Source organism: Podarcis vaucheri (assembly GCF_965113315.1).
Source record: "Podarcis vaucheri genome assembly, chromosome: 13".
NCBI lineage: Eukaryota > Metazoa > Chordata > Lepidosauria > Squamata > Lacertidae > Podarcis > Podarcis vaucheri.
In genome coordinates this window covers 1,135,132-1,152,337 of record NC_138751.1, presented here as the reverse complement: position 1 = coordinate 1,152,337, position 17,206 = coordinate 1,135,132, and the positions used below count along the sequence as shown (strand labels likewise).

The window sequence follows — 17,206 nt, the reverse complement described above, 5'->3', positions numbered from 1 at the left end:
GAAATCACAAGGACGGGGAAACTCGGGCCAGAGGGCCATTAAGCAGAAATGGAGGGGGGGGACCCTCAGGCTGGCACACGCTGCTGGCAGAGCGCCATTCACAGCAGCTTCTGGGCCCGTGTGGGTCACGGCAAGCTTGCCTTGAAACTTTGCAGAGTTTCCGAAAGAGAGGCCTCTGTTTTTTGCTTGGAGAAGCCCCCGTGGCTCTTGGGGGTCCGGGCAAAAGGGCTCCTTCTGTGTGCCAGAGATTGCAAAATCTGTAGCATCTCAAAGGTCTCCATGTCAGGAAAAGTGGGGCGTGTGAAGGCCAGGCGTGTTTGGTTTGAAAGAAAGTTGGAGATTACTTTTGGGAGATGCGTGCAGTTTTCTTAGCCCTTTCCAGAGCAAGAAGGAACGGCAGTGAGCGGTTTGCCCCACCTGCCCCACGGGAGAGATGCTGCCATGGGGGCACAAGAGGAGGAGGAGGAGGGGAAGGTTGCCCACAGCTCCCTCATCATCCTCACCCCAACAACGTATTTCATTAAATTCAAACAGTAAGCCGAACATATATTAAGCCTCTCTGTTAAAACATACTTCATAACAAATGTCCATCTCAGCAGTGCAGAAGGAAAATGGACGTATTCAAAGTGCTAATCTGCAGCCCCCACCCATCCACATCCGAGGGGGGGGACACACACAACCCTCATCCCTTCCCCACTCCAAACACATACATACATACTTAATAATAAAGAGAGAAGGCAGAGATCCCTGCTCTACTCCAACGTAAACATCAAAGGAAGCCACTAGCCCTGACTGGGCAGGGTTCCAGTCCAGTGTGAGGTAGGGGGCACACATCATCCGGGGATTTCTTGGCATGGCCACAGCCCCACCCCATCCGAGGGTGAGCAAGGGGGCTCAGTTGCCCCCCGGCAAGGAAGACTCTGGTGGAGGCAGAAGCGGTTGTGCAGACATCGTGGCTGGAGCCTCGTCTTTCTGAAGAGGGGATCTCTCTCTTCCCAGCCGAAAGACCAACTGAGGCTTCTTCCCTGGGGGGTGAGAGGGCACTGTGCCTGGTGCTACCACTCAGCATCAGGGTGGAGGGAGGGTCACGGCTGGCGACAGGTCTCTCTTTGGGGGTGGGGGAATGTAGAGGGAGGGGGACAGAAACTTCTTCCGGCTCCTGAGAGATTCTGGCTGAAGGAGGTGGGGGCACTCAGGGCTCCATCACCTGCCCCATGAACAGGATGGTGCCTGTAAAGGAGAGGAAGAGACATGTTGCAGGAATTTATGTATAGGTTGGGGGGGGGCTGCCCCTCCAGCAGATATCACACACATGCAGCCCACTACCAAAATCAGCACAATCGCTTTTGTGACTTTTTGTGACTTGTCCCCACAAAACACTTCATCACAGTTTCTTCCTATCTATTCAAAGGGCCTTTGCTGCACGATATCAAATGTAAGAATTCACTGATCAATGTCTCTATTTACTGGCTCAATGGGAAAACATCAGAAATTCCTATAGACCTGTGAGCTCAGCTCCTCAGCAGCCCCTCTGCCTGAGTGATGATCCCTGGCCTCCTGATACCTGAATGCCAGACAGGTAGCCATTCCAGAAAGAACAAACCCAGATGAAGACAAAAGGGTGTGATTAACTTGGCTGGGAAACAGGGAAATGTGAATATCTCTTTTGTTTCACTTAATGGGTGGAGGGCAAGGGGAACCATGGGGCAGGGTCCAGGATGCTCAGATTACTGCCACCAGACCTCCCCTTCCATGATGTATGAGTGATGTAGTTTGGGGGGGGGGTGTAATATGGGGATCAGCAACTAATAAAAGTTTGGTTTCCCTTTTGTTTGGGGCTTCCATCTTGTTGCACCTGGTGGCAGGTGGGAGTCCTGTGGCGACAGTCTTCAATCAAGACCAAGCCAAGTGGCTCCTGTTTTGCTCTGGGATTCCCGGCTGGGGTCCTGATTTTTTGTCCAAAGGAGCCCTCAGATTTCTCCGTTAACAGAAGCAGGGATGCGGTTAGGGATTAGGCACCAGGTTTCTAAATAGATCAAATTTCAAGGGGCTGTCTGGATGCACAAATTTCAGGGGGTTGGACTAGATGAGTCCTGGGGTCCCCTTCCAGCTCCACAATCCTACGATTCTGTGCTGTCCAGCGGCGTAGCGTGGGTTATCAGCACCCGGGGCAAGGCAAGTAATTTGCGCCACCTAACCCGGGGCAAGGCAAGTAATTTGCGCCCCCTAACACCTAACCATGGTCATTAATACGCCAAGACGCGCATCTTTGGGCGTCGCGGCGCAGCCTTCTCGGTCTCCCTCCCCGGCCCGGCTAGTCCCGACGCGGCTTCTTTCTGGCGCGGGGAGGGGGCGGCTCTGGGGCCAGTGCGTCGGCCGGCCTCCGGCGCGGGTGGGGGGGCCCGTCGGGGCGGGTGGGCGGTCTTGGCGCGCAGGCACTAGAGCGCCGCCGATGGCGCGTTTGGCGGGCTGCGCGCGTCCAGACAGCGACCCAAGCCTGGGCGGCGTGGCGCTTGGTGCCGGAGCCTCCGCCCGCAGTGCCCCGTCGGGAGACCCGGCCGGAAGGAGCCTCGAGCCGGCTGTCGGACGCGGTTGAAGCAGCCAGGGCGGCATGGCAGGTGGTGGCGGCTCCTCGGCGACTCCACGCGGCCAGCCCAGCGCGCTGGCCGAGCCCCGCAGGCGAACGCTGCCCGTCGGTGAGGAGGGGCTGCCTGGAGCGCCCTCCGTGGCCCTGACGCGCGGGGACCGCGGCGAGCGCTGAGAGCCGCTGCCAGCTCGTCGGTTCCACGAGACATGGGGCTCTGCTACAGCCTGCGCCCGAGGCTCTTCGGCGACTCCGGAGGCAGCGAGCGCCCCCCCCAGAAGTTGCGCCCGGTGCAGCTGGCACCCCTGGCACCCCCCACGCTACGCCACTGGTGCTGTCCTCTGGAACAGGGCCTGGGAGAGATCCGGGTTCAGTTCCCGCAATGAAGCTCCTGCCTCTCAGCCTAAGCCGCCTCACAGGGTTGTTGGAATCATAGAGTTGGAAGAGACCCTGAGGGTCATCCAGTCCAGCCCCCGCAAGGCAGGAATGGGCAGCTGTGCCAGACGGGACTCGAACCCGCAACCTTGGCGTTATCAGCACCACACTCTAACCAACTGAGCTGAACAGGCTGAGGATTAAAAGGGAGAGAGGGAGGGCCGTGGGTGCGCAGGAAAAGGTGGGATATAAAATGCATTGATGGCGAAATAATATAGGTGGGTTCAAAGGTCACTCCTGCCTTGGAGGAAAAAAATAAAATAAGGCTCCGTGGTCCCAGAGGCAGCCACCAGGAGGCAGCCTTGCACCGTTCCCAAGCGCAGCCTTGCTCTGTTTACAGGAGTAGATAGGTAGCCGTGTTGGTCTGCCATAGTCAAAATAAAAAAATTCCTTCCAGTGGCACCTTAAAGACCAACTAAGTCTGTTTACAGGGTTTGTCACCCGGAAGGCGGAGCAAATTTGTTCTCTGCAGAAGCCAAACCACAAATTGCAAGGAAGGAGATTTGGACTCAACATCAGGAAAACCATCCTGAAGGCAAGAGTCGTTTTACAGTGGGACGGACTCCCTCGGAAGGTGTGGGGCTCTCCTTCCTTGGGGGCTTTTAAGGAGAGGTTGGGTGGCCATCAGAATCAGGGATTATTGAGCTACAATTTCTGCCTTGCAGGGGGTTGGGCTAGATGACCCTTAGGGGTCCCTTCCAACTCTACAATTCTGTGAAAAGCGCTCTTACCGGTTGGGTTGTGTCGCACGAGGAAGAGGAAGGGCCTGTCCATCACAAACTCCAGGGGGGCCATTCGGGCGTAGATGATGACAGCTGAGGAAAAGAAACAGGATTCTTATTGCATCTTACTTTCTCTTTCTCTTTAGTTTTCTTTATGATCGATATGCTGCTTTTTTATTATTCTGTTTAGCTTAGTTTGTATTTTACTGTATAGCATGTTGATGCAGGTGGCGCTGTGGTCTAAACCACAGAGCCTAGGGCTTGCCGATCGGAAGGTCGGCGGTTCGAATCCCCGCCACGGGGTGAGCTCCCGTTCCTCGGTCCCTGCTCCTGCCAACCTAGCAGTTCGAAAGCATGTCAAAGTGCAAGTAGATAAATAGGTACCGCTCCGGCGGGAAGGTAAATGGATTAATATAATAAGATTTTTAGAAAGGAAGAGGCGTTTGAGGGCTGCATTGATGAGAGGAACTGGAGGTGGCCCAGAGGACAGCCCAGGAATTGAGCTGGCTGTTTGGGGTCACCCCAGGAAAGAGATGTGGGGGGGGTGTATCTGGATGAAACCTCCAAAGACCCCCTAAGCAATAGGGCCAGCGGTCATCTGCTCTGCTTCTGGGGAAAGGGGAGAGGTTAAGAAGGGCATTTTCTGCCACAGCTATTTGGGATGATGCAGGAAATGAGGTTCCATCTTTGGTCACCTGCTCCAGGTGTCTTTTGGATACAACCCTTTCCCCCCCCAGGCTTTCCCCGGCCATTAAAGGTGGGCCTGGCCGGCTTGGCGTTCTGTCACCTTGTCTTTTTGGTACTTCCCGACGTTATCTGACACACTGACAGCATTACTGCATACCTGAATTTTATTGCTCACCGGTTTTTATATTAAGCAGTTCAGAACATTTCTGAAGGGGAAGTAAGCTGATCAAAGCTCTGATAAGCAGGTTCAAAACTCCCCCCCACCCCCAAAAAAATACAACTTCAGGAAGGAGAAGTGGGTCACCCATTCCCAGCAACGGCGGCCCTCACCTGTGGCAGAGGAAGCCTCCGTCCCGCTCTCATTCACGTCGATCTTCACCTTCTGCAGGGCCTGAGCCACGAAGAGGGATTCTTGGTCTGCAAAGGGGGACAAGGCAGTGAGCAGGGAAAGGGGGCCACAGAAAGGGGGCAGGAGGGCCACTGGCTGCCTCATTCTCAGCTAGGATGTCTGAGAGTTTTCAAACAGAGGTCAGGTGGGCGCCTGCAAGGGCTTCTCTCGCTGCAGTTCCTGCATCCCATGTGGGGTTGGGCTGGATGACCACTGGGGGGCCCACCCAACCCTACAATTCTATGAGTCGTTTGAGGTTTCTAAGCAGAGGTGGGAAGCACATCTGCCAGGGATTCTGTTGCTGTGATTCCTGTGTTGCTGCTGGGGTTGGGCTAGACAGCCCTTCGGAACCCTTTCAAACTCTACAATGCTAAAAGCAAGCTGGGCATCAATGTAGCCCCCGCCGCGTCCTCTGCAACAGTGCAATATATTTTTATTTGGAGTGTGGAAGGAGAAAACAGCTCTCCGATCGGGTGGCTGCTTCTGCAGCACAGCCCTAAAAACCTTTCCGCCCCAAAATGCTATTTGACTTTCCTGTGTCTTTTGGGAGCGGGCTGCGGCCAGGCCAAGGCCCTCGGCACATGCTCAACAGCACCTTCCTCCTTGTTATTACAGTGGTGCCTCGCAAGACGAAATTAATTCGTTCCGCAAGTTTTTTCTTCTTGCGAGTTTTTCGTCTTGCGATGCACGGTTTCCCATAGGAATGCATTGAAAATCAATTAATGCGTTCCTAGGGAAACCGCCTTCAGACCAGGTCCGGGGACAGTCTGTCCCCGGACCTCTTCTGAAGGCTGGGGGGGGGACAAGGGCTTTTCTTCCCACCCCCAGCATTTTAAAAAAACCCGGGACAGCGGAGGACTTCTCCGCTGTCCGGGCGATCTTAAAATGCTGGCGGGCAGCATTTTAAAATCGCCCCGGGACAGCGGAGGACTTCTCTGCTGTTCGGGGCGATGTAAAAGCCCCTGGGAAGGCAGGCAGGGGGGACAAAAACTTTTGCCCCCCGCCCGCCTTCAGAAGAGGTCCAGGACCTCTTCTGAAGGCGGGCGGGGGGCGAAAGTCTTTGCTCCCCCCCGCCTGCCTTCAAAAGCCCTCCGGGACAGGCAGGCAGGGGGGAGAAAAGACTTTCGCCCCCCGCCCGCCTTCAGAAGGTGTTCCCTCCCCCCGCCCGGCTTCAGAGCACCGGGAGAAGCGATCTCCCCGCAGCCCCTTGCTTCAAAAGAGGTCCGGGGGCAGCGGGAAGTGCTTCCCGCTGTCCCTGGACCTAGGGCTGCGGGGAGAAGATCGCTTCTTCCCGCCGCCCCTTGCTTCAAAAGAGGTCCGGGGACAGCAAAGCAAGCCCATAGGGAAATTCATCTTGCGAGGCAACTCGAAAACGAAAAAACCTTTCGTTTTGCGAGTTTTTCGTCTCGCGAGGCGTTCGTCTTGCGGGGTACCACTGTACTTTAATAAGAGCTTGCTCAGCATCCTGCTCTCACGAGGGCCAGCCAGCTTCCCAAAGGAGAATTTCCCAGCACAAAAGCAGCTCTCCCTTCCTGCGGTTTGCAGTATCTGGGATTCCGAAGCTTCGCTGCCTTAACTCTGAAGCACGTTCTCACATGCTGCAGTTGGGGAGCTACAACCAGGCACCAGACGACCAGAAGGGTCTTCACACAGGCGTCAGAAGGGACTGACCTGACAGGCGGCTGAAGTTGGCTTTTCTTGCGTCAAACATGTCCTTCATCCCCAGGGTCTCCAGGGGCCCCCGGAGGTCAGCTTCGCTCTCCAAGGAGAATCTGCAGGAAAAGGAAGGCGAGAGGTGAGGGTGTGTGTGTCACAGTCCAGACAGCCACCGGCTCCACACCACGGCTGGGAGATGTGGCAGGATCCGCACCCAAATCACAGCTCGCCTGATTGCTAGATAGTCACAGACAGGGGATTCCAGAATTTTATATTCTCTAAACTTTTGTGGTTTGTTGTAAAAAGTTAATCTTTACTTCTCCCTGTCACGGCACACACTTCTTACCTATAATGGGGTGAGATGTCTGTAAGCTTCCCTCCAGAATAATAATAATAATAATAATAATAATAATAATAATAATAATAATAATTTATTATTTATACCCCGCCCATCTGGCTGGGTTTCCCAGAAAACACACTCCCTTTTGAACTGGGCTGTAGAGTTTTGTAATGTTTAGGTATCGCTGCCTCTTTGATTTTCACCACTGTAACTGTTGGAACCTGGCAAGACTTTTAATGTGAGTAAACCCTACGTTTTTCTGGCTTACTTAAGCAGTCTGGAGAGTGATTTCCCTGTTAAGAGGGAAACATAAACGGGAGAAGATAATCCAAGTTTGCATCCTGAGGTATCACAATTGTTCCAGGAGGTTTGATAGACTTCTTCTCCCAAGAGCTTCTACAGATAAGCTGCGTATGGGTGGAGATTTTACTCTGCTGTAATCAATACTTGCATTCTAGTGAGGGAGAGGAAGGATAATTAATAAACCACCCACCCCTGCTCATCTAAATCCATCCAACAGGAGAGATGGGGGCCTGGCGTGGACCCAGGGGAGTCTTGGCTCCCCACATCCCCACCTGCCCTCCTCAGGTGAAGTGTTGAGGCACATACTTGGGTAGGACCAGGAGCCTTGTCACTTCTGTCATGTTCCTCTTCCATTCGGCCACCAGCCGGGAGTTGATGATGTTGGTCAGGGCAGAGAGTGGGGTGTCCAGCTCAAAGGGGGCGGCGATGAGCATGCTGAGAGTCCCCCCCTGGTAGGGCAGCTCGATGACATCGTACTCCACTCCCGTAGGGCTGGAGAATTCGCCTGCGGAGGACAGGACAGGAGGGCGTAAGAACAGAAGGAGAGACTGCTGGGTCAGGCCAAAGGGGGGCCAGGACCCTGTCCTCACAGGGGCCAGATACCCCTAAGAAATCTAGGACTCTAGATAGACTGCGCCTGGACCTGGAGGTTCCATGAGAGGAGCCCAGCTGCTGGATCAGCCAATGGCCTATCTAGTCCTGCCTCCCGTTCTCACAGTGGCAAACCCACAAGCGGGACGTGAGCACAAGAGCAAGTCTTCCCTCCTGAGCAGCTGGGATTCAGAAGCGTCCCTGATGCAGAGCATCACCCTCCTGACTAGTAGCCGTTGCATAACGGTCTCTGGCAAACAAGCAGCCTGAGGAGCAGCAACGGCTTTATGTTGCTTACAGGTTTAATTACAAGAAGAAACGCGTCCCTCCCGCCTGCTCTCATTAACAGTAGTTGCTCAGTCTGGCTCATTCTTCCACCAGGAAGAACGCCAAGACCCCGCCTTTCTTCTCCTTCCCTTCCGTTGTTCTCTGAGCTTCTCTCGTCTCCTAGCTGGCCTGTCTTCTCCCCAGTCCCTGAAGACACAGCCTCAGGCTTATCTGCTAGTTGCCTGGCAGCGCTCCTGTCGACTTCTAACTCTCCCTCTCCTTGGGAGCTAACAGCTTCTTCCCTGGGAGGGAGGGGGACCGGGCTGTGCTCTCTAAACTCAGCTCCTTGCTCGCTTAGTTCAGTTTCTGAGGCTGCGCTCTGGGGGCCCACATTCCTGACACATTGATGACCTCATTCTCCATGAGGAGGAGGAAGAGGAAGACCCCTTCCCACCCCACCTCTCGGCAAGCCCCTGCTCACCGTAGTTGCACTTTGCCGTCTGCTCCATCATGGGGACGGAGAGGGTGCTCCCGTCCAGCTTGTGGAAGAGGCGCTCCCTGGTGGCCGCCTCTGGGAAGGGCAGGTTCCAGAGGCCCTTGAAGTGGATGGCGTTCACCAGGACCAGGCGGGTCATGTGGTCGAGGGTCCCCTCGGGCAGGAAGTCCTGGATCATCCCTGGGGGAAGGCAGGCATTCTGTCAGATTTGCACACCGCCCTTCGCCCACAAAGCTCAGGGCGGTTCATAGCATAAAGACACAAGGTGCATAATAAAAATAATAACTGGATAGATGGCAGGCGTCTCTTGCACCCCATGAACGCGTCCCTTGCAGGCAGAGATTGGGCAGGGACACATTTAATGGCCTTTGGAACATCTTTATGGAAACCATAGAGACCCATGAATCAACATATACTGGAGGGAAACAATAAATTTATCCACATATATATATAGTTCTGTAACTTTGATTATATTTTTTTTTGTGTTATTTTGTTCCTGTTGCTTTCCTCTGTTTTTATTACTTTTCCTCTTTTCTTCCCTTATTTATTTCAGCTCCCTGCAATACTCTCGAACACTGTGTGGGAAATTCTTTTTTAATTTCATTTTTCATTTTTTACAAATATGTTAGGGGGGGGAACTTTACAAATCTAATTTACCTTTCCCTCAACTTTCCTCCCTCTCCCTTCTGCAGTTCATATTTTTTTATTATTGCATATCCCATTCAAATACATTTATAAATTTCCCCTCATCCTTCCCTTTATTATCTCTTACTGCGCGTGTTTATATCAACCCCACTAATGTTTTAATTGGTTTACAATATGTCCTCAAATAATAAAAAATAACCCTTTCTGGCAAGTGGGCTGGATCCTGCCTTGTCGTCCCCCCTCCCATGGGCCTGCCTACCTGTCAATCATCGTGACTGTCAGGCGGCCCAGTTCCCCCCTTGCCTTGCAGTGCTGCCAAGGGAGAGACTCACCTTTCGTGTGGTCCTGCACCCAGCTGTTGATGATCCTGCGCGCTTCCTCGCTCTCCGTGAAGTTCACCTGCTTGACCGTCTGGCGGAAGACCCGGTGGAAGTGGGGCATGAACCCCGGGCTGAGTTCCAGGTCCCTCTGCACAAAGAGGGCATCAGCCATGTCCACTGCATCTTTGTTCCTGGGGTCCGCCAGTGCCTTCTGCAACCAGCGCAGGGCTCTGGGGGTGCCCCACTCTGCAGGGAGGAAGTGCCCAGCGAGGGCGGGAGATTATTAGTCATAAATAATAATAAATATTTATTTATACCCTGCTCTTCCCGGTTCAGAAAACTGGGCTCAGGGCAGCTAGCAACAAATTTAAAACACTTAATTGATGCAACAAAAAACAGCATAAAATACAGTTGTTGTTGTTGTTTAGTTGTTTAGTTGTGTCCGACTCTTCGTGACCCCCTGGACCAGACACTCCTGTCTTCCACTGCCTCAGAATTCAAAAATCAGTTTAGGGAGGAAATCCATCCAATAAACATTAGATAATCCCCAGAGTTAGCTGGCTAAATTAGTCCTATTTGGGCCAGCGAGGAGACTAGGGGAGAATTAGCTGTGGGACCCCAGAGCGGGGAATCTTCATAAAAAGGGAAGGAAGGGGAATGAAAGATCAGGCTAAGTTCCAGTTGAAAGCCAGGCGGAATAGCTCTGTCTTACAGGCCCTGCGGAAGGAGGTTAAATCCTGCAGGGCCCTGGTCTCCTGGGACAGAGCATTCCACCAGGTTAGAGCCACCACTGAGAAGGCCCTGTCCTGGTGGAGGATAGTCTGACTTCTTTAGGGCCCGGGATCCTTAAACTAAGGTCCTCTGCGGGGCAGACCAGGAGAGGCGGTCCCGTAAATACGAGCATTCCCCCCTTTTCTCTCTCTCCATTTCTTCCACTTTTTCATTGTCCACTGCAGCTCGTTTCTCAATGCACCATCCACCCAAACCAATGGATTCACATGACAAGGAGCGTGATCCTCGAAGGCATTACTTGGCAGGGTGAGGCTGACGACTGGAATGTCAGAAGTGAAGGTTATAACCGGTTCAAGAGGAACAGACCAAACAGGAAGGGAGGAGCAGCAGCAGTGTATATAAAGGATGTGTACACTTGTGGAGAAATCCACGACTGGGAGCATGGAAGGCAGGTTGAGAGTATAGGGGTATAAATTTCAGGGGAGAAAAATAACAGGGACCTTACTGTTATTGGCTAGAGACTGCCAAGCTTGAAGACCTGAGTGATACCTTCCTAGAGCAGACTACCCAAGATTCAAAAAAGAGAGATATAGTAGTCATGGGAGACTTCGATGACCCCAATATCTGTTGGGACTCCCAACTTTGCTAAGAATATACGGTCAAAAATTCCCCAGTCACTCACTGGCCATTTCATTTCCCACAAGGTGGAAGAAGCGACAAGAGGACCATCTATCTTGGATCTGGTCCTCACCAACAGGGAAGAACTGATTGATGAAGTGGAAGCACTGGGAAACTTGGCAGAAAGTGATCATGTTCTCCTGGGTTTCAGGATACAGAAGTAAGGGAAAGCTGAGCGTAGTCAGACACACACACTCTGGGCTTTAAGAAGGCCAATTTCGAAAAGCTGAAGGAGCTACTAGGTGAGATCCCGTGGTCAGAAACACTCAAAGAGAAGGGAGTCCAAGATGGAAGGGGGTTTCTAAAAGGAGAAATGCTGAAGGGCCAAATGCACACAATGCCAACAAGAAAGAAAAGTGGGAGGCATCTAAGGAAAGTGGTGTAGGAGCTTAAAAGATTAAAGTTTTCTACCCCGCTTCTCTCTCTCTCTCTCTCTCTCTCCACACCCCCATCTCTTTCCCCACCTCTCTTCTCCCCCAACCTTATGCTGTAAAGGCAAAGGGACCCCTGACCATTAGGTCCAGTCGCAGACGACTCTGGGGTTGCGGCGCTCATCTTGCTTTATTGGCCGAGGGAGCCGGCGTACAGCTTCTGGGTCATGTGGCCAGCAGGACTAAGCCGCTTCTGGCGAACCAGAGCAGCGCACGGAAACACCGTTTACCTTCCCGCCAGAGCGGTACCTATTTATCTACTTGCACTTTGACGTGCTTCCAAACTGCTATGTTGGCAGGAGCTGGGACCAAGCAACGGGAGCTCACCCCGTCGCGGGGATTCGAACCGCCAGCCTTCTGATCAGCAAGTCCAAGGCTCTGTGGTTTAACCCACAGCACCACTGTATACACCTTATGCTGTATACAGCATCAAAGTCTCACATCGAATATAACTGATCTATAGAAAGGACTTTATGATCTGAAAATGCACAAAAGTTTGTACTTTTGTAACCCAAGAAAATCTTTAATAAAAACTTTTTTTTTTTTAAAGGGACAAATGTAAGGTTCTGCACTTCGGCAGGAAGAACCAGCTACATAATTGTAATATGGGGGGGGGGCACCTGGCTTACTAGTAGTACATGTGAAGGAGATCAGGGGTCTTAGTGGTCCACAAGCTGAACATGAGTTCACAGTGTGATGCAGCAGCAAAAAATGCTAAAGCTATTCTAGGTTGCATCCACAGAAGTCTAGTGTCTGGATCAAGGGAAGGAATAGTCCCACTCTATTTTGCCTTGGTCAGGCCGCACCTGGAGTCCTGTGTCCATTTCTGGGCACCGCAGTTTAAAGGAGATTGACCAGCTGGAAGGTGTGCAGAGAAGGGGTTAGACCAAGAGCATCAAGGGTCTGGAAACCAAGCCTGATGAGGAACGGTTGAAGGAGCTGGGGATGTTTAGCCTGGAGGAGAGGAGAGATGAGAGCCAACATCCAATATCTTCAGGGCTGCCACGTGAAAGATGGAGCAAGCGTGTTTCCTGCTGCTCCAAAGGGCAGGACTCGAATCCAGAGCTTGATATTGCAAGGAAGGAGATTCGGACTCCCTTGGGAGATGGTGGGCTCTCCTTCCTGGGAGGTTTTTAAGCAGAGGTTGTTGGAAGGCCATCAGTCTTGGGTGCTTGAGCTGAGATGTCTGCTTTGCAGGGGGTGGGACTAGATGACTCTACAATTCTATGGTCTGAATGCGTGAGTCGCCCCAGTTGCATAAGAGGTAGTTAAAAACAACAACTAATTCCCCAATTAAAACAAAACAAAACATGAATGTTGACACAGTGGGTAACTCCCCCAGTATCACCAGCTCAGCTAGCGAAGATTTGGGGTTTATTTTGGTGCTTTGACGGGATAGCTGAGAGGAGAGCAGCCCATGACAGACTCTGGCTCTGTTAGGAAGAGGCAGGGAGCCAAGGGAAAGAGGGGGCCCACTCACCCCTCAGCTCCTCCCCGCAAGACGGACCCCTGAATATCACTGCAACACCAGGGATGGGGAGGCAGCAGCCTTCCTTGCATGGGGTGGGGGTCAGTTCAGGGACCTGGAGAACAGCATCACAACCCAGCTTGGCCACCGCTGGGGTGTCAGGGAAATAGCTGGGGGTTCTCCCCACATATTTCTTGCCTGAGTGGGCTGGCTCAGTGGCGTAGCATGGGGGGTGCTGGGGGGGCCGTCCGCACCAGGCGCAACATCTGGGGGTTAGGGTTAGGGGGCGCAAATCCACAGGTTAGGGGGCGCAAATCCATGGGTTAGGGGCCGCAAATTACTTGCCTTGCCCCGGGTGCTGACAACCCACGCTACGCCACTGGGCTGGCTTGCTCCGGCTAGTGGTGGGGTCTGTCCTGCGCCACTAAGGGGATGCATCCTGCACCTCAAGCAGCCGTCAAGTGGATGCTGGCGGGGAGGAACTTTGCTGCCCCCCTCACGTTTCCCTTGTTGCAGCAAAGCCAGGACAAAGTGTCGTAGGCTTCCCTGAGCCGCTGCGCCCCCTCAGCCCCATCTCCAAGTGGATGCCGGCGAGGAGGAACTTTGCTGCCCCCCTCACGTTTCCCTTGTTGCAGCAAAGCCAGGGCAAAGCGTCGGAGGCTTCCCTGAGCCGCTGCGCCCCCTCAGCCCCCTCTCAAGCCCCCCACCCGGGCTGCGGACTCACCGTCGAGGCTGAAAGCCATGCTGTCCTGGATCTGTCTCCGCGTCTCGCCGGCGGCGGCCATCTGCAGCATGGCCAGGACGGAGGCGACGCCGTAGGGAGAGAAGGCCACGTTGCGCTCGCCGGAGGCGGCGGCCACCTCGCGGAAGACGCGCACGCCGAAGTCGGTGGAGAGGCTGGCCACGCGGGAGACCCCCGGCCGGGCGAGGGGCGCCGGGGACGCCCACGAGAGGGCCACCAGCCCCGCCAGGGTGACAGCCCAGACCAGGCTCCGGGAGGCGCCGGGGATCGTGCTCGACGGCAGAGGCATCCTAGGAAGGGGAGGAGAAGGCGGTGAGAGAGGAGACCCCCGACGACAGGAAGGCGCACGGCTCGGCTGCCTGGGGATCGGGGCGCGGGGCTGGGGGACGGGGTTGGAGAGGGGTCTCCCTTCCCCGGGGGCGCCTTCGTGCAGATGCGCAGCTCGTCCCCCGCCCTAGGGCCGCTTTCGGGGCTCTTCCCGGTCCCGATTCCCCTCCGGAGGAAGCCCCTGCAACGCGGGAAGGCAGGCGCGGCGGGTACGGGACCCTGCTTGGACACGCGTCCGCCTCTCCCGACGTGCGTTGCAGCCCGCAGGACTGCCCAGCGCCCAGCGAGCGAGCGAGCAGCTCCGGTTCCTTTCCTACCTGCTTCTTTTCTCTCTCTGTCTGGCGGGAGCGACTCTTGCTCGGCGCTGCGGCTTTTGTTGCTGGGGCTGCCCGCCGAGGGCCGCTTTTATGCGCGCCCGCCCAGCCGCGGGCCAGGAAGCCGCGATGAAGTCACCGGCCGGCCCCGCCGCTCCCCTCCCTCGCCGCGATGAGCAACGCCCGCAAACAACTCCCGCCGCCTCGCTGCGCCCCGTCGCGGGAGTGGGGCGGCGGAGGGGCGCGGAGAGGCTGAGTCACGCCCCGGCGGCGGAGCGCGGAGGGGGCTTGGCTGCCCAGGTGTGGCCCCTCCTCCTCCTGCTGCCCCCCAGCCCCATCCCTGCCCCAGGACCAGGAGTCCTCCAGAAGTGGGGGGGGGGGAGAGAGAATGGCAGAATTGCACGGGACCCTCAAGGGTCGTCTAGCCTGACCCCTTGCAATGCAGGAATCTCAGCCCTTGGCTGCAGAACTGGAGCTCCCTCCTTCTCCTGTGGCTTCAGAAATATTGCCACCTCCCACAACATATAGCCACTGACAACCCTCTCCTCCTCCATGAATTTGCCTAACCCTCTTTTAAAGCCGCCAAGGTGGGAAACCATGACTGCCTCCTGTGGCGGGGAGTTCCGCAAGTTAACCATTTTATCCATCCTGAATCTCCCAAATTCCGCTTCCTTGAATGGCCATGAATTCTAGTGCTACAAGAGGAGAAAAACCTTGCTCCATCCACCTTCTCCATGCCATATAGCATTTTATAAACTTTTATCATGTCTTATATTACTTACCTTTTCTCTAAACTACCCCCCCCCCACTGCACCCTTCCCTCCAAGAGGAATCGCTTCATCCCCTCCATCTTTTCGGTTGCTTTTCTTTGAACCTTTCCCAACTCTGCAATATCCTTTTCCCAGTGAGGCGACCTGAACTGGACACACAGCACTCCAAAGAGGGCCACACCACAGATTAGCGTTTTGGCCTTGTGATACTGCCGGTTTCGTTGTCCATTCCTTAAGATCCTTAGTGTGGGAATCTGCCTTGTCCACAGGGGCCACACTCTGGGTCAACATCTTCGGAGCGCTCTCTACTGTGACCCCCAAGGTCTCCCTCCTGGCCCACAGACCCCACGAGGGTATAGGTGGAATGAAGATTCCTTGTCCCTCCGTGAACTGCATTGGCCATTTTCATTTGCCATTTTGCCTCCCACTCAGTCAGTTTGGAGAGGTCCTTTTGGAGCTCTTCACAGTCTCTTAATATTTTTTGCAGCCACAAACAATTTAGTCTCATCAGCAAACCCGGCCGCTTCACTGCTTGCGCTTAACTCTGAATCGTTTTATCTATGATCAAGTTAAAATCAGTTGGGGGACTCAACTTTCTACATCTCTCCGACTCTGTTTGGAGAGTTGTCCATTTATTCCTACTCTCACTGGAGCCAGTGTGGTGTAGTGGTTAAGAGCGGTAGTCTCGTAATCTGGGGAACCGGGTTCGCGTCTCCGCTCCTCCGCATGCAGCTGCTGGGTGACCTTGGGCCAGTCACACTTCTTTGAAGCCTCTCAGCGCCACTCACCTCACAGAGTGTTTGTTGTGGGGGAGGAAGGGAAAGGAGAATGTTAGCCGCTTTGAGACTCCTTAAAAAGGGAGTGAAAGGCGGGATATCAAATCCAAACTCTTCTTCTTCTCTGTTTCCTGGTTGCTTAACCGTTTTAATGCTCCCTGGGGTTTCCCTGAACACCCACAAACCCATATCCATTTCCATGGCTTATTTTTTCCATTCAGCCTTTCAGGGAGTATGTTCTTGGGCTACAGATAGGCAGATCTATCAATTCTGGTTTCTCTCTATTGCTCATCTTTCAGTTGTTCACATTTGCACCTCAGTTTGTGGGTGGGGGTGTCTGCATGAAAACCTACTGGCATTTTAACGCCCTTGTATCCTAATATTCACATCCTTGCCTGCAATTTCACTTCATACGCGCATCTTTGCAAAACCTGTTTCCGTCATCCAAAGCATTTTTCTCTGCTATTTCACATAGGCTCTCTTTGCCATGGTCTGTACATTTTTGTGCTCCTTACTCAACTGGGAAACTGCATTGCATAACCAGGGAATTCTAGAGCTGAAAGGGACCCATCTCGTCCGACTCCCTGCAATGCAGGAAACTCGGCTGAAACATCCATGACCGATGGCCACACAACCTCAGTCGACAAAAATGTTGAATGGACAACACCCTTCTCTTCCAAAGAACATTGTTGTTGTTGTTGTTGGCGTCCTTCTGTCTCAGGAAACAATGGAGGACTGTTCCTTTGGAGGTGAAGTCAAACTTTTGGAAGGTTGCAGTGCCTGCTGTGGCTGCAGAAACCGATACAGGAGAGACATGTTTTGTTGCAGCCGGGGCAGAGGAAGGCAGCCGGTTGTGCTGCTGCAAATGCGCCAGAGTGTTTCTTCTCTCTGCGCTCCCCAAAGCGGCCATTCCTCCCCTGGTCACTGCTGCGGATGCGCAATCTGCCTGTCTCCAGGCACGGCCGTCGTCTGCAAGGGATTCCCACACGGCGGAGTTGATGTCACAGCCTCCATGTCACGCTTGCAAACATCTTTGTCATGCAGAGTTGGTCTGGTTCTGGAAGCTACTGATCCCTTGGGGGATCCTGCCCTCTTCCATTCTGTGGACGTGGCCAAGCCAGCGTAGACGTCGCTGAGACATATTCTGGGAATGTGGGCTTGGGAGATCTCTTTGAGACCCTGTCCTGCCATGTGATGCCCAAAACCTTCCCAACTCAGCGCATGGGGGAGGCGTTGAGATATTGATATAGATAGAGGGGGTGGGAGGAGACCAGGAGCACCTCCTGTTTATCAAGAGGCCATCGCTGAGGCTGCAAGGGGGGGGGCTGCCAATGAGGAGGCAGGTTTGGCCTCGAAGGAGTGAGAGCCAGTGTGGTGTAGTGGCTAAAAGCGGTGGACTTCGTAATCTGGTGAACCAGGTTCGCTTCCCCGCTCCTCCACATGCAGCTGCTGGGTGACCTTGGGCCAGTCACACTTCTGTGAAGTCTCTCAGCCCCACTCACCTCACAGAGTGTTTGTTGTGGGGGAGGAAGGG

General features: G+C 54.0%; 1 protein-coding gene across 1 annotated transcript; it reads right to left on the bottom strand.

The window, feature by feature from the left end:
• Positions 1-995: 995 nt before the first annotated feature.
• SERPINE1 (serpin family E member 1) lies at positions 996-14,286 on the bottom strand. Its single transcript, XM_082197778.1, has 9 exons — positions 14,130-14,286; positions 13,468-13,775; positions 9,447-9,680; positions 8,455-8,649; positions 7,422-7,620; positions 6,488-6,588; positions 4,759-4,845; positions 3,751-3,834; positions 996-1,230 (listed from the first exon to the last, which is right to left on the bottom strand). Exons 2-9 carry the CDS (start codon positions 13,772-13,774, stop codon positions 1,193-1,195), a joined length of 1,245 nt encoding a protein of 414 aa, XP_082053904.1. The 5' UTR covers position 13,775; positions 14,130-14,286; the 3' UTR covers positions 996-1,192.
• Between the last annotated feature and the right edge of the window lie 2,920 nt (positions 14,287-17,206).

Bases quoted from the DNA above. Each gene is read 5' to 3' on its own strand.
- SERPINE1 (XM_082197778.1), bottom strand. From the start codon at position 13,774: ATGCCTCTGCCGTCGAGCACGATCCCCGGCGCCTCCCGGAGCCTGGTC. The intron at 8,650-9,446 runs GTGAGTCTCTCC...GCCTTCCCCCAG, and splicing joins GGTGCAGGACCACACGAAAG to GGATGATCCAGGACTTCCTG. The intron at 6,589-7,421 runs GTATGTGCCTCA...CTTTTCCTGCAG, and splicing joins AGGCTCCTGGTCCTACCCAA to ATTCTCCTTGGAGAGCGAAG.